At 31.9% G+C, this 17594-nt stretch overlaps 1 protein-coding gene and 1 long non-coding RNA gene across 2 annotated transcripts in view; both read left to right on the top strand.

Moving 5' to 3' along the window:
- Nucleotides 1-2073: 2073 nt before the first annotated feature.
- On the top strand, nucleotides 2074-8949 carry LOC134689640 (uncharacterized). The gene is made up of 3 exons (XR_010101884.1): nucleotides 2074-2307; nucleotides 4833-5010; nucleotides 8887-8949. It is a non-coding gene; the product is annotated as an uncharacterized LOC134689640 (long non-coding RNA).
- Nucleotides 8950-9497: 548 nt separating this feature from the next.
- Nucleotides 9498-17594, top strand: part of LOC134689921 (VWFA and cache domain-containing protein 1-like) — a 30988-nt gene continuing 22891 nt past the window's right edge. Inside the window, exons 1-8 of the mRNA XM_063549886.1 lie at nucleotides 9498-9512; nucleotides 10017-10178; nucleotides 11320-11528; nucleotides 11931-12090; nucleotides 12525-12747; nucleotides 13712-13837; nucleotides 14654-14733; nucleotides 16125-16260. Of these exons, the coding sequence (XP_063405956.1) occupies nucleotides 9498-9512; nucleotides 10017-10178; nucleotides 11320-11528; nucleotides 11931-12090; nucleotides 12525-12747; nucleotides 13712-13837; nucleotides 14654-14733; nucleotides 16125-16260 (1111 nt within the window). The remainder of the gene's footprint in view (nucleotides 9513-10016; nucleotides 10179-11319; nucleotides 11529-11930; nucleotides 12091-12524; nucleotides 12748-13711; nucleotides 13838-14653; nucleotides 14734-16124; nucleotides 16261-17594) is intronic.

Here is a 17594-nt window from a genome sequence, read left to right as displayed (position 1 = left end):
AGCTGTCCATTGTGCAATACAGTCTACTTTCATACTTGTCGTAGAATATGTTTATCAGCTTGGCTAATGTTGATGGTACTCCATAGGCTCCTAGGATGTCCCAGATATATTATCTAATTACACTGTCAAATGGTTTTTGGGAGTCAATGAAATTTAGTACTATTTTGTTCTGTCATTCTATAGATTCTGATAATTATCTAGGAATATAATATATATTCTTACTTTGAAATACTTGCATTGCCATTCGATTTTATTATCAATAGTCATGAAGACCAATTTGAAAGTCGGATCTAAACCTTCAAGTGGTTTCTCTATACCCTGGACTAATAAATTGTACGTGCGCCTGCGCATTGTGTATTTTAAGTTCATTAGAGTAAAATTTTCAAGAATTTAGTCAACACAAGTTTGTCCTTTCACATACTTCATATAAGAGTATAGTATTGTATTATATTGACGATTAGTTCACTCTATATATCTTGAATATTGCACACCTTTATCAAGGAAAGATTTGAATATTAAATATTAGTATTGCCTTTAGTGTTCTATGTGGATGTGTCCGGTGCCTATACACAATGAAAAACGAATTTACAGTATAATTTATATTTAAGAAAATTGAATCTAATTGAATTTTCATTTGTATCATTTGTCATTTGGTCATTTGTATGAAATCAAGCATTTAAACTGAATTACTATTAATTTTTCAATATTTGTAATTTATTGTTGTGTCCATGTGTCCGGACACAAAATGCATGCTAACTATAATGAGGGGGCAAGATGGTGCCAATAACAGCAAAGCAGCAAATTGATATGGCTTAAAACAGATAACAAAGAATTGAAAAGGGACAATAACAGATAACAGTAAATGAAACATCAGTCGGGACCGAAGAAGACCAATCCCAGCATATTTTAATATAAACCTTCTATTTTCTATTAACATGGATTCAGACTTGTCTAGGTTTACTCAATGTATGATAGTGATTTGTTGTTACCCAAAACTACCAAACTTAACCCTTGAATCACAATAGCTCAGAGATCTCCACTAGTCTATGGATTGCTGTATAAAACAAGATACAGATTTAAGATATTAAGTTAGAACTGATTGAAATTATAGAAAAAAACTTTCGTTTATTGATACAACTCCATTCAAAAAAGTTAACATTATTTTTTGTAAATTTTTGCTGGGTACCAGTAAAACCGCATCAAACATGGCATTCCGGGCAAAACAAGAAAAACTCCTCCTCGAACATTTTATTTTTTTCATAGTCTTTATCTTACCTAGCAAGACCAAATTCTGAAAATATAGATCCTTAACTTCAAAGCGCATTCATATTGGCAAAACAGCTCGACTCCCATGGTATTTATTCTTGGTAAAGAAATCACAGGGGTCGCTATTATAAGATTCACAGAAAGGATAGAATATATTTAAACTTATGCACTTGCTGGAGGATGAAAAACACTTTAAAGTAAAATAAACAATCTATCATAAAAATGTTTACCATTTCATAATTTTATGTCCATTACCCAAGAAAAAAAGTAAAAGAAATGCTCTCCCTCTACCATGCAACACATTAAAAGTATCAGTCATTAGAGCTGCAAAAAGAGCAAAAGTCTTATTTTTTTCTCTCTCCTAATAAGCTTCAAATACAATACAGTTATCTCTTAAGTGACTATACAGGCGGACACAGATGGACACAATGCAACTCCTATATGAAAATAAAACAAAAACACATTGGATTATACGAGTAGACCGGTATCGCGATTTCCCGAGGATTACAGTGTGTCAGTACCTTGTTTTATTTATCAGCTCGAAAAAATTTTCGTAAGATTTTTTTTGTCTTATCGATGTTTGCATGTAAGATTTGCAACTTTACTTTATCAAGTGGTTTTCTATATATATCCGCGGCGGAGACTGGGAGCACATCGAGTAGACAGTATGTCAGTACTTTGATTTCTTAACCGAACATAATTTTCATAAACTTGTTTAAATATCTTATCGACATGCATGTAAGATTTGACAATGTACTTTAATATCATCATTTTCTATACCTGAGACCGCGAGCACCTGGCGTAAAATATGATCAGGTATTGCGTTTTAAAAGCCATTCCTGAGAAGACATCTGAAAAGCTTGACGGAGTTATTTTCCATTACTTACTGGAGCCTGTCGTGGAAAAATTGTTTACAAATAACTTTTTGCATGTTTTTACGTATCCGGTTTGTTCATCGCACTTGTCAAACAACATGGAAATTTCCAAATCATTGAGAAAGAACGTTCATTCATTGCGACATATCAACAGACCGAGATAAGGGTTTGTATTTATATTGTTTATATAATATATACATAGGTTGATTTAAAGGGGAAAAAAAGGGGGGGGGGGTGTCACTCAGTCAGTGACAGTGTGCCTTCTGGAGCTACAGCACAGGCACTTGTTTCTATCCATTGGAAGAACCACTATCAACGTATATTTACTCCTATGGATAGAAACAAGTGCCTGTGAGCTACAGGTATATAGGTTCATACATGGACTTTTTACGTTGTACATGTTCCAGGCTAAAATTTGTTTATTTAGCATGTTTAGGGCATGAGGTTCTCATTTTAAAGATGTACGTGTGCTGTTAGTTATCAGTATTCACTAATCATTTGCTAATTAGCAACATGGAAACTAAAGAGAAGAAGACAAATATGGGTCATTTTAAAAAAATGTCGAATTTTGAAATTGAAAAAAATATTAAAAGTTACTTATAAATTCTAACAATCCTCTACATAAGCAAATCATAACAAACAGTACTTTAAGAACAACATATTAAAAGATGCAATCTTAATGATGTCATACAAGAATATGTTGAAACATTTTTTGATCAGTGGTACATTATTTTGTCTATCCTGTTACCATTTTCAAAAGAAATTTTGGGTTATTAAGAAAAGGTTTAGATAAAATGTTAAGCTTGTTTTACGTAGACAATTAGATGGTTTTCAAGAGAATAAACTTCTATATATATTCACTCTGTAATATAATAGATTATTTGCCAATTTTCCAGGTTGTACTGAAAAATGCCTCTAAAAATTGGTTTTCAAAGGTTGTAAAAATTACCACCAGTAATGCAAGTCTAAGATAGCAATTTATATTGTTCGTCATTTTTTCACCCTTTCAAATAAGCCCAACATCAAGTAAATCCCTCATAAGTTAGTTTACTTTTCTCTATATTTCATTGGTAACAGGAACGTACGTTTCTGATATATTACTATATAAAAGTCTATCGTGTTACCTTTTTGTCTATCCTGTTACCGATATCAGTATTGCACCTGCGAATGCTTAATTGGGAAGATTAAGACGTTATAACCTTAAGATGACTTCAAACAACGAAATATTTCATTCGTTTTGCACCTATATGTTAAGATAAAAAAATTAACGACGTTTTTGTCTACAATTGTCTATGTTGTTAACTGTAACCATAGCAACCATGGTAACAGGATAGACATAACAGGATAGACAAATTTCTTCGTTTTTGATTGCTGTTGTGAAATAACTACTCCCTTTGGTGAAGTGATTATGTTTTTCTATTGTGAATTTGGTTTCCAACACGTTATTGCACTTTTTACAAATATACTGTTGGTGTATTTAATCAAAATTGATGGTAACAGCATACTCTCTATTTTTTTCACTAAATGTCTTGAAATTTCTTTTCTCTACACTGTCGTTCAAGAAACGAGGCGTTTTAAATGTAAAGATTACTTTGCACTTTTGAAATCAACACTGACTGATTCAATATTCATAGGGAGAATAATTTCACGGCTGATTTAAGTAGCGGTAACAGGAAAGACATGAACCTCCTGTACGCAGATACAATTTAGTTTGTAGATAATATGTTACATACAATGATATAGAAGCTACGAATTTTCGTTAGAGTAATATTTAACGTTCTTAAAAAGTCCCTTTTGTAGATATCAAGGCGATCAGTTAATCGCAAAAAAATCATTTGAAATGTGTTTTTCTGACACTGTACGCAGACAAATACCCCCAAAATGGGTCTTAAATGCAGTTTAATCTTATCAAAATAGATGCAAGGTGTGTTTATTATTACTGTTCTGATTCACAAATCCGACAAGCTTTCATTTAAACCATTACAACTGAAATTTCCATTAGAAATAAAAAAGTTAGCATGGGTGTACTGAAAATTCGACATTTTTTGAAAACGACCTACATAGGGACAAAATAGTTTAAATAGTAAGAAAAAGAATTGAATAAAGTCAAATAATTACAGTTGATTATTTGAAGTTTTTGGTAGAATTTAAAATTTTGTTAGATAGCAGCACAAATGTACAATTTAATCTAAGTGGTGGCCATATCCAGAAAAAAGGGGGGATGGGGTGGGACAATCAATGCCTTTGAATGGGGACATTGTTGAAACGGCCTCTTTATTCAATATTGTGGGTTGGGAACACTATCATGACTATAGGGCAAAATCATTCATAAAGTAATATATACTCACAGTTTTTAATTTGTATTTAAGATTTTTGCACACTTTTCCAAGCTCTAACATTTTATTTCTGTTTGTAATGCATTAGAATCAGATTAACAGTACTGTAGTTAAAAAGTTGTCCCCTTCAATTTGATTTAATGGTCCCAAATATCTATTTTACCGTTTCTGCAACAAGTTGCCATTAAAACTGCTTATACGCCTGTCGAATCACCAACTGTAGTCGAGGCAACTCGTCATAAAATATACAGCATTGTTATTCCCTAAATTGGCATTTGAAATGTTAATAACATTTTCTTCATTTTGTATTTGTTGATTTTTTTTTAAATAAGATTGTTATTATATTTATTTTTAGATAAATCAGTCAGCTACTCATAGACATAATGAAAATTAGTGCTTTATACCTGACAAAATACTTGTCTATATTAGTGTGCATAAGTAGTGTCAGCCATGCGGTAAATGTTGATGGAGGTAGCTTTTCACAGGTTCTTACAGACATAGCCAATAACGCGTTAGGAGTTAATAAAATACAGGTATGTTGATGAATCTGTTTCATTGTTAACAGGGTGGATTAAGAATGATGTATTAGATTTTAGTACAAATGTTCTATAGGCTTTTATGCACAGACTGCAGCAAAACCACAAAGTAAACAGGTAAAGTACATATGGACAGCCTGCACCGTTGGCCACTTATCCGATTCCCTGGACTAGTAAAATTTTATTTAGACTTTAGCAAGTATTTGCCAAACTTTGTTGTCTCAGGCACCTAAGACATGTAAGAAGAATGGCAAAATATGGGTCTTCAGATTAATAGTTGAACATTTTTTTGGTGCAGACTGTATGGATTTACCAATTAAGATACAATACACCTCTTCCGAGTTATGTCCTTCGTGACTTCATTAACCAATTAGAGGGGATCACCTATATCCCTGCATTATTAAAGTTCATCAAGCGTCTGTGATCAGATGATCATTATGCAGGATAAACTAGAAATAATATTTGATCCGTCAATACTTGATCACACAGCAGTGCCAAATATTAATTTTAAGAATTAAGTTTGCTGAAATATTTGTAAAATTTAGCATGTTTAGCATTATATTTTTTAAAATAAAGGACTATAGGGGCTATAAGGGCCATTTTTGGCCCAAACCCCAAATTTTATTTAATTGGTCATGTTGTAAGTCTTTACCATAGACCTTGAGAAAATAATTGAATTTTGGGACTAGCTTGTTTATTCTGTTGCCTAGCAACCAATATATAATGGTGGAGTTAAACTCATCAAATATGATTATTATACAGCTTTAATTTATCTATATTTGATATTAAACCTGTTTAGCATGTAGTGAACTTTACACATGTACACTATTTAAGTATTACATAATTAAATGCACATTTTTGCCAAATTCACTGTTGTTTCTCCCTAGCAACACATCTGTGCCCATGGCAACCGCAATAAGTTTTCTATTTTACCAGGTTTAATTTTAAATATGTTGCAACAGCATGGCAGTTTGAGATGCAAATTGTAAAAAGTAACAGACTCCAAAGTAAATGTTAAGGGGGAAAGCATTATTGAAACATCAACAAACAAAAGAAAACACCGGTTATTGCTGATATATATATACAGATTGTGCATCTAGTGTTGGGTGTGGTCTCACTTATCAGCGACAAGAAGAATAATACAAAGACAAGAACACATATATAGCGCTAAGAAATCTTAATACTTATGATATAAAAATAAATAGATACAGACACATGCATTAAATGGTGTTTTAAATGTCGGCGTATTTCCATTACAGTAGTGATGTTTTAGGTAGGGGTTGGGATTGGAGGGGCCACTTCTATAAACAAGGAGATAGGACGTGCCTCTGAAATAGTTCACCTTTTTAAGCTTAAAATAAGTGAAAAGTTAAGAAAACTATCAGATATAAGATAAGGACAATAAAGTTCCCATAACTTCATTGACTGTCAACTTGTTTGGTGTTCCCGCTGTGTCTTTGTCAACCAATTTTTCTCTTTTGACACTTAAGTATTCCTCTTTTACATAAAACCACATGAAACTAAATCAATATGGCAAAGGTAACTTTTTTCCTACGCAATATATATATATATGAAAACGTATATATTTTTTTAAAATGTAATCTGGGTGAGGTAACAAAACAGTGACATGTATACCCCTATCAATTAAGTGTTAAAGTACATCCCCACCCCCATCTATACATATATAGAGGATCGTTAGGTTGATTTTTTCGAAATTCATCTTATTCTTATTATATATTTCAGATGTCCAGATTAATAACCATATCATTCTATTAGCATTGCAAAACTTGTACATGCTACTACATTTTGTATCTCAAACAAATCTGTACTCTTAAATTTTTTCTATATTCATTATATATATATTTGTTTTATTGTAGTGCTTGTCACTGTGACTAGTCTGTGTCATTTTGGTCACTTGTGGACAGCTGTCTCATTGGCAATCATACCCCATCTTCTTTTTTATAGTTTATCTTTCGCCTTCACTAACCATAGTGTCGTATGACCTTGGTCTTTGATTATCATGACAATATCATTATACAATATATATATTACGTCAAAATAGTTGAAAACAAGAATATATCTTTAGTACATGGATGCCCAAATCGCAAGACTTACACAGGCCAGAGAATCTTTAATTGGGACAGGCGCAAAAATCGGCGGGCTTAAAAATGTTATTTTGAAATCTTAAACCCCCTCTCCCTTTACCTCTAGCCAAAGTAGAAAAAAAAACCACACAACAATAGGCACAATAAAACTTAGTTCAGAAGAAGTCTGAGTCTGATGTCAGGTTAAACTACCTTGACCGTAAACTTAAACCTGAAGCGAGACACAAGGACGATCGGACGAACAGACAAACAGACACACAGGCCGACAAATGGGGCATAACAAAATTTTTTAAATTACACTTTATTTATACACATGATTATAAAACTATTCAAAACATAACCTGTATAAGGGTAACAGACTTCATGCACTTATTTCTATGCATGGGAAACGAGTTCAACTATCCAAAATTATATATACATGTATATATACTGATATATGGATAGTCTACCTTATGTTGTTTCCGTTCTCTTTCCATCAAATTTTATAGAACTTGCTCTTTCTCTATGCTCATTATCAACAAAGACACACCCATTGGAATATAGGCACATTGTAGTTTCATTTTCAAAATAAATTTCGGGTTTCTTGCCAATTATGTAAATTAAAGGAAACTAATCTTTTTAAATCCCGAAGAAGATTGCCCCATACAAACACCAGATTTTGAATTGATAGTTAGCAGAAACATAAGAAATGTATAGATTAATTATTGATACTGTATTGAAGGTCTATCTAAAATTTCATAATTAAAAAAAAATGTCATCAAAAATGTTATTGACTCGACCCTTCCAATATGTAGTTCATTGGTTTTGTATTTTTTTTTAAGACATTTAACTAGATATACTTACGAAAATAATATTAGGAATACACGGTACATTCATAAACAAAAAAATAAAGTTCCTATAGGCATAAGAATGTATAAACTAAACTTTGTCAAATGAATTATGGTCAATTTGGACGTCATATTTCAGCTTTTTATTAGTTTAAACATATTTATTTAGAGTGGATTGGGAAACAAGTTTTGCAACTTATATTAATCCCTCTCCACTTTGCGGGTGCGAGTGCTGCCTTGTAGCGGCATTAGCCTACTCTTTTTCGAAATCTTCAAGGGTTTCTTTAACGTGCAAGAGATATGGCTCTCTCTTAACACGGGGCAGCCATTTATCGTCCCCTTCCGACGGACTATCATCGTTTCCTCAAGACCATACTCCCAAATGGTGTCAAGGGAGAGCCGAAAATTGAGTTCCTGAAATTTTCATCCCAAACGGGAATCGAACCAGGAACCTTTGTGTTAGTAGTCCGATGCACTAACCACTACACCACGGCTCTCCTGCTTTTTATTGCTCCCCTTGGCAATGAAAAATATAAAATAAACTATCGCACCAACCTTGCACCAAAAAGATTTTTTATCCGAAATTTGATATGTATGAACTTGTCAAAATGCTAAAATTTGTTATTGTTGCAAATTGAGTGAGCATGGTGCAGTGGTCAAAATTTAGAAAAAACATCCAAATTTCTGTATTTTTGCTTATTTCCCAATTATGACGTCATTTGCACCTACCATTGTGACGTTATTGAACCTTTTTTTGTTAAATAAAAACATTTTTTTCAAGTCATTGACTCATATTCTAATAATTTATGGAGAAAAATCTGCTCTGTTAGAACTTTTATTATCTTGTAAATCTGGGGCCATTTTAGGCCATTATAGCCCTTACTCCTTTGTACTGTTTTTTTTTCTTATTAACACTCAATTATATTTTTATTTTTATTCAGGAACATTATAACAGTCTACGTTACACAAACTCATTATTGGATGGAGAAGGACTGGTAACAGAGGTAATCTAAAATAGTCTGACAAGATCAGCCTGAGACTAATTATAGGCAGTGCTGAAAACTTGACAATCAAAAACCTGTTTATTTATACTTTATTTTATTCTGAAAAAAACCCCACTATATTGATACAATGGTACATACAGAAACAAATAATGATATTATAAGACATATGATTTTTAACAAAAAATGATTTATGTCACCAAAATACAGATTTTCTTGTAGATTTTTTACATAATGATATTTACACAAACCTTATACCTGTCTTTTTTAAATGTTACCGGTAACATAATGCTTGATTTATATCAAACATATATAATAATTGTTTTCTTGATTACCTGTTCTGGTATTTCAAGATATAATTTGGTTAAAATGCATTAGAAACAAACAATTAAGGGGAACTAACTCTTTTTGCTATCTTTTAACCACAAGTTTATTTTAACTTTGAAATTTCTCAAATGACCAGACACAAAGAAACAATTGACCTACTATTAGTAACCCAGGATGAGATTAACTTAGATTAAGGGTGGACTTCTTTTAATTTTTACTCTAAAATGGGAAGGTTACATGTAGGTCAACAGGTCTCTGCCATGTTTTTTTTTTATATCTTCTAAATTGAGCAATTCTTAAAAAGACTGGCTCTTACATATGTCTTACAAAAAACTGTATACCAACTATTTTTTTTATTTTTCCCCACAATTGGGAAAACAGAAATAACATGAACATAAATTGTTGTGATTTAAGTGAAATTTGAATATTTGTTTATAGAAATGCATCAAGAAAATTAGAAAATCATGAAACAGACTGCTGCAAAATATTGAGAAACATGTCTTAGTCAATAAAGTATCCCTGAAAATAAGTTTTACAGATGGAAACTAGGTCGTTTAGTCTGTTACTGATGCACATACACATACAAATGTATAGTGTTTTATTTATAAGCATACTAATTTATAACATTTTATTATGTTTGTAAAAACAGTTAACAACCTGTTTCAATGAGAAATTGTGCTATTTCGTTGAAGTCATATATTATGTACTTCATTGTAATAATACAAGTGTTTTATATATTGTAGATTTCAGCTTCTTTGGGTACCAAGTTTGATGGACCTATTCAAGCTTTGATGAGAATTAAACAAGCTGTTGAAGAGGACATAAACAGTTTTCCAAGTTTTACATCAATACCTCAATGCTGTCATGCAACAGGACTAACTAACAACAGTCAATTCAGAACAAAGGTTTGGGCTTTACTAATTGTTGAAGGCTGTGCTGTGACCTATAGTTGTTGTTGTCTATGTCATTTTAGTCTCTTGTGGACAGTTGTTTCATTGGCAATCATACCACATCTTCTTTTTTATATTTGTGTGACATATATATACAACATAATATTTACAACTTGATAGATAGTTACTAAGTGTCTAGCTGCAAAACCAGGACTCTCAAATATTGGTGGTGTTTGGGGGAGGGGGTGGGGAAAGTAGGCGACATTTAAAGTGAGATATGTAAAATGTCTATGGATTAAACATACATGTAGCACTTAAGGATGGTACCTAACCCCTAGACCTATATTAGTTTCAGCATACCTGCCAACTTTTCAAAATGCCCATGGGGTTTTTGCGTGCAAGATTGCTGCCATAGTCCTAAAAAAACCTTCAAGGGGGCCTTCAAATACATTTTAATGGTGTTTTTTGGCTTCTTCATACTTTTATAAGCCTTAGTATAGTCATTATAAAATTAATTGTTTTGTTGAGACTTGTGGACAAAATTGCTCTTTCAAAATTTCAATTTGGGAGCCTCCATGGGGGAAATCCACCGCAAATAGTGACAGTTGGCAGGTATGAGTTTGGCTTGTTTAATTTTCCTAAAATGTTTATTTTGAACCTTTGAAAAAAAATTCAAAAAAATTGAACTTACCATTTTATCAGAAAAAAATCATTGGTTATATTATAGCAGTCTGACAATCACTAATTTTCATCATTAATATATATTAATATTTTTCCTTAACAATACAAAGTGATTAAAACATTTAGATCATTTTTACAGAGTTATCTCCCTGTAGTGTTGGGTACCACCTTAAGGCGGGGTGAGGACCTTGTCACAAGTTGTTCGCTCCCATAAATCTACCTCTTGTGTCTAGGTTTACATTTTGTTAGCACACTGATTTAAAATTTCCAGTGATATCTTAGTGTTTTTTTCTACAGAATTTAAAGTTTTCATATAACATGTATAATTACTTTTGAGTGTTAAATAACATATCAAATGTAAAGAAAATATTTTTTGAAGGGAAGTTCTAATATTCTGAAACTGAGACTCTCACCCTATCAACCATATCCAACATTGATTCAAGATTGATCTGTTATTTTCTTATTTCAATGATAGGTTAACATGAACCAAGCCTGTGTTACAATATCATCATATTCCCCACCAGAACGGACATTCCCAACAACTAAAATACAAGAAGTGATGAAAGATAACCATAATCGTAATCCAAACCTAAAATGGCAGTACTTTGGGAAGGAAGATGGAACATTTTTGAACTATCCTTCCTTTAAACTAAATGATTGTTCCAATTATGATCCAAGATTCAGGTAATTAAATTATTGATCAATTGAAACAATTATTCTAGCAATTGGCTCTTTCAAAATATAAAGGACTGTTTTTTATTGGTTTATACCCCAAAAAATGAAATTAACTTCATTTCATTGATTGAATTTCAATTGTTAAGCATTTTTAACCAATTACAATGCTTTGGTGTACACTTTGAAAATATTACCCAGAATGCATTAGATTTTGAACATTCTGACATAAAAAAGTCTGAATCTGCTTTTGACTCACATAAGTTTTAGGATTTGTCTCCCTTAATTTTATTTTAACTAATATTTTACTGTCATGTGGGATACCATTCCTACCCTCTTATATAGATTCATCTACAACTTGAAAAATTTAGAAAGATATAATATTTATAATACCATTTAATATTTTTAATTTAGACCATTTTATGTTTCCACGGCAACCCCTGTTCAGAAAGATGTAGTGGTTGTTATTGATAAATCTGGATCCATGAGTGACACTCATAATTCTAAGACATTACTGCAGATAGCCAAAGAAGCTGCCATCTCAGTCCTGGAAACACTTAATCCAAATGACAGGGTAATGTAGAAATGATAAGATTAGGAAGAACTGACCATAGAATAGCCAGTAAGGAAAAGAGAGATAGCTTTAAAGATTTCCTACCTCTTATTCCAAATATTAATAATTGCCTAAGCTGTAACAGAGGGTACATAAAGTTTTACCATGTGTACCCTTGTCAGGCTATATATCTGTCCCAAAATTAGTTTCCGTTCTCAACCAAATATTATGAATGTTATACATGCTTATTACAACACAACACAGATCAATGGTGAATTTGGGTGTTTTCACTTTTACCTTTCAGGTATTATGCTCCTTGAAAAATGGAAAAATTGCTAGAATTATTTTGTTTGCCTCAAACAACCAAATGACCAAATGTTATGAAACTTATTTTCCCTATTGTTATATTTTTCTTCCTATTTTTATACCCTAATTATGAACATTACTTTTTTCAGTTTGGGGTAGTATCTTTCAGCTCCTCTGCTTACATCCCAGGATCTGGCATGATTGGCAGAGGGTGTCATGGAACAGAATTAGCAAAAGCCACACCCCTTAATATTAAATTCATGAAGAGTCAAGTGAGTTTTATCAGAAGTGCCGGATCTACTAATTACGAAGCAGCAATGAAAGCAGCCTTCAATTTTTTTGTGAACAAGCCGGATATGTCTGATGATAGAGGTATTAAAGAATATAAGTTAAGGTGGATCATCAGTAAATAATGCCCAAATTCATATATAGCACATGAAAAAGCACATTCTAGTGAATCAAAAGAAATCTATGCTATAGAATTTTTGAAATAAAATATGTGTTTTTCAGTTTAACAGGTTTCACAATTTGCAAACATGATTTGTGCTAAGAGAATAATAAGAAAAAAATCATTTTCTTGCTTATAGTGACAAAAAAATGAAAATTTCACTATCATTTTAATATAATTTCTTTTACTTTGTGAGTTATCTTAAATCTTAAAACAAACATTTTGGTTTAGCATAAACATTTTGAATAATATAATGTCATCAATTTCTCTTTATACAAATTTTAGCAGTCTTACACATAAATTTGCAAATCTGTCTCAAAATTTGAAAGTAATTAGGCAAAGAATAAAACTGATTGTGTACGACTATTGTACAAACCTAGATGGGGGAATCTACTTTAAATATGTCATAAAAAACCTTCTTGAACAGATCTGAATCATGAATCATTATCAAATTGCTGTTTTCTTTATAGATAGTTTGATCTTTTTGTATGATATTTTTTTATCTCAGGATCGCCTTTCTTTTTGACATCGCAACAGGAAACTCAGAAGAAGCCAAGAAAATTTTACATCATAATTAAATTTGACCAATCCTTTGCTGAGAACAGATATTTCACTAGTGAGGAGAACAATTTTGTGACAATCAGTAGGAAAATGTCAAAAAATTTGGAAAAATTAGAGAATTATTCTGTACATGTATAGTTTGAAATAATTCTAAAAGGTATATTTTTGTAGTAGAATACATTTCTTTATCCAAATATGTATTGGTAAATAAGGAAAATTAGGATGGTATTAAGTATAGTATTTAACGCCATAATCAAAAATGTCGAGGAGGTTAGCCTTAGCGCTGAAAAATGCAAATTTTTAATTCCTATAAATTTACTTTTTCAGGAAAAGTAGTTTTGTTTTTAACTGATGGTGAAAAAACAGCTGGTGGAGAACCCCTTGATGTTATAAAGGAAGAAAATAGAAAGATAAATAACAGTGTGGTGATATTAACATACGGTCTGGGACAACGTAAGTATGGGCTCAATTTTACCACTATCCCTTTTTGTGATACATGCTTTACTTTACCAGAAATGGTTTTATTTAGATTGAAAATAAAATTCACAATTGAAGAGATCTATCATTATCTTATGAGCTCGTCAAAGCAGTCTTGAGATTGACAAAATTGTAAGATGCAGTAGCATCATTCTGACATTTACTTTGACATTTTATTTCTAAATTTAGAGAATATAAACTTTAAACTTGTTCCTAGGTCAGTAAAATACTTTGAAACTAAATATACTCAGTTCAACACCAATTTTGGAAACAGATATTTAGTTTGCTCAATCGCTTCTTCCTGAAAAAGCATCTGTGCAAAGAAGTTTGAGTATTTTACCTAAACTTTAACTGTTAAATACGCTTAGTTTTTAGTAATCAACATCACACAAATGTTAAAACTGCATATATAACATGTATAACATGTATAATACCTGGTAAGAGTCACTTGAGTTCTGTAGACTTCTAAATGAATAATTTAAAAAAACAAATGGAGACCATTTACTGTAAATTCAGAAATTATTGCATGCATTCATTGCGATTTTGTCATTTTATACATGTTATACTAAATTGCTATTTTGATTTTTTGTGACATTGAGAAAAATCCTGTTTAATTCATGTAAAATTTTCAAAATGCGAGTAAATTATGCATTTTTTGCAGTGATAAAAACATCACAATATTTTCATTAATATGTATATGTTATTCCAAAATCTTATATATTCAGCTCAGCAAACATTTTGAAATACTGCATATAACTGTATAATTTACTGCATTATATAGTTTTATTTTAGAATTAAATGTTAATGCCATACAGAAGTTGAAGGATATGGCCGCTCAGACCAGGACTGATGCTAGTTATGGCGAAATAAAGGTATTATATTGCTATTTATATTTTAGGGATACCTTATAAAAGAAGATAGAGTATGTATGTATGATTGCCAACAAGACAACTAGTCAGTTAAAGAGCTAACCAGAGCTTATGTTTTGTTTGTTATTATCATGTATATTATGTTGACTAACTTACTTATTAACAACTGATACCAACCAGAGTTCAAATGACTATGATGTAAATTTCAATTAAAAGTCAGGAGTACTAGTGGTTTACAAGTCTTTGGGAAAGCAATTGGACATTTGTCCATTAAACCATTCTTCTTGACTGACAGAACATTTACTTATATCATTTAGACAAAACTTCACTGCATGGTCATTTGGTTTAAAATGCATATCAAACTGCACTCTGGTATTTGCCCAATGTCCTACGACCTTGGTTATCATCATCTTCATTTTGATCTCCAAAAATGAGAAAGACCCATACCTTATAGTCAGTTATATGAAAGACTCTAAAGTGAAACTGGTAATTTTTATGAAAAACCTACCATGTTATCATGGTGTAGCTGGTTGAATTAGCAAAATAGTACTTAATGATAGGATGGCTTTAACCTTTATTTTTAGGCTTCATTGACTATTATAGTTTTTTGTCCAAATTTCAGATTTGAATAAAATGAATACAGAAAACCAGCTGGCAAAGCGGAATCTGGCATAAACCAAAAACCTGTATAAACCAAACATGTTCTTAAGCACTGCCATTTCAAATTGTATGTCTTGTGAACCTGATAAAACAGAACATAGGCCAAAACCGAACAAAATCTTAAGTCCCACTGAGGTTGGGTTTAATAAAATTGAGAAAGGAAATGGTGAATGTGTCAAAAGCGACAACAACCCGACCATGGAGCAGACAACAGCCGAAGGCCACCAATGGGTCTTTAATGTAGCATGAATTCCTGCACCCATAAGTGTCCTTCAGCTGGCCCCTAAAAAATATGTATACTAGTACAGTGATAATGGACGTCATACTAAACTCCGAATTATACACAAGAAACTAAAATTAAAAATCATACAAGACTAACAAAGGCCAGAGTCGTAGTCTTAGTCTTATTTGCCGCTCCTGACTTGGGACAGGCGCAAAATTGTGGCAAGTTAAACAGGTTTTGACTATATCATTCTTATAGAGTTTATTTTGTTACTTTAAGACAAATTAACATACTGAGAATTAACAGTTATGCAAGGTACCATCTTTTAACCAGATATTAAATTGGTATTCGATGATATGACATTTGAACATTTGAACTTATCAAACAAAAGAAATCATCTGCCAACATTGAATTGCTAAAATTGTTCTTATCTATATTTTTTTACAGCCTACATTATCGCCAAATTTATTAAAATTCCAACATCTGTATTTTTCTTTTCACATGTGTAAAGAGTGGTGAATTCAAGCACATTTCTAATCCTGACTTCCTGAGATCTTCAATGGCATCATATTACAATCGTTTCAGTAGCAGTGAAAAAATTCAGAACCCAATATTTTCTGTACCATACCAAGATTTATTTGGGATAGGTATGTTTTTGTTAATATAACAATTATAATGTTTGTAAAACTTCTAAAAAACTATTTATAACTACCACAACCATGCATGGCAACAGTATATATTACTTTTAAAGTTATACTTATATTTTTATGCCCCCTTTATGTTTGTGTTATTGTCTGTTTGTTTGTTCTTTTGTCTGTTCTTTCATCAGTCTATTTGCACCCCCCTAGATGAAATATTTTGGTCAAGATAGTTTTTCTAATTTAAGTGCCAAATTAGAGTTCGTTGTGACCCCATTTCCAACTGAACATAGAGAATTACAGTTCGAGTTGGACATTGTGGTAGAATGGACACATTCTTGTTCTTGAATATTCTTTGACATTATTTATATCTCAAAAGAGTTGTATGATTTAACTGCCTGTCTGTCAGTTGTACATTCCATTCTCATTTTCAAAAGCAACTACCAAAACAAAGAGTTTTTATCAGTAAGCTATACTGTGAAACACAATTACAGATCTGACACTTAATATATCCTTAGTTTTTGCCGGATACAGTCTTGTTTGTTCTTCACATATTCTTCCTTAGACAAAAACTTTCCATTGCATTTTCTTTGGCGTTATATATATTAGAGTTATTTTACCCGGTACCAAGCTGTCTTTGGAAGAGAGACAAAAGCTACCAAACAAATTTTTCAAACTCAAATGTGGAATGTATAACAACACCATGGCGATAAAAGTGAAAAGACTGAAAGATAAACAACAGTATACAAAACAAAAGATAGAAAACTAATGATAGAGCAATAATGTGCCCCTAATGGGTACTTAACAGAAACAGCTTCACATGTGATCCCCCCACAAAAATCAGGGATCACAATAATGTGCCCCTGAAGGGTACTAAACAGAAACAGCTTCACATGTGATCCCCCCAAAAAAATCAGGGATCACAATAATGTGCCCCTGAAGGGTACTAAACAGAAACAGCTTCACATGTGATCCCCCAAAAAAAATCAGGGATCACAATAATGTGCCCCTGAAGGGTACTAAACATAAACAGCTTCACATGTGATCCCTTATGTGTTGCTTATAATATAAGTACAAACTCTGTGATTAGTATAATAACTTCACATTCATGACGTTCAGGGAAAAGGAGTATTGAATAATGATTAAGACGATTTAAAAAAAAAATATGCCAATCTTCATCTGTAAAAATATAATGACCTTTCTATTGTATTACTATTTTTGTCTAAATAAATTATGATTTAATCATAATTTAATTTCTTCTATATGCCTGTATGTCTGTCTTTTGACATGGTGGGGAATTGGTGGATGTGGCCTGTTCTGATTTGACTGTCAGTAACGTAAAC

Source organism: Mytilus trossulus, chromosome 11, assembly GCF_036588685.1.
Source record: "Mytilus trossulus isolate FHL-02 chromosome 11, PNRI_Mtr1.1.1.hap1, whole genome shotgun sequence".
In the NCBI taxonomy this organism is placed as follows: domain Eukaryota; kingdom Metazoa; phylum Mollusca; class Bivalvia; order Mytilida; family Mytilidae; genus Mytilus; species Mytilus trossulus.
This window is presented reverse-complemented; position numbering and strand designations above follow the sequence as displayed.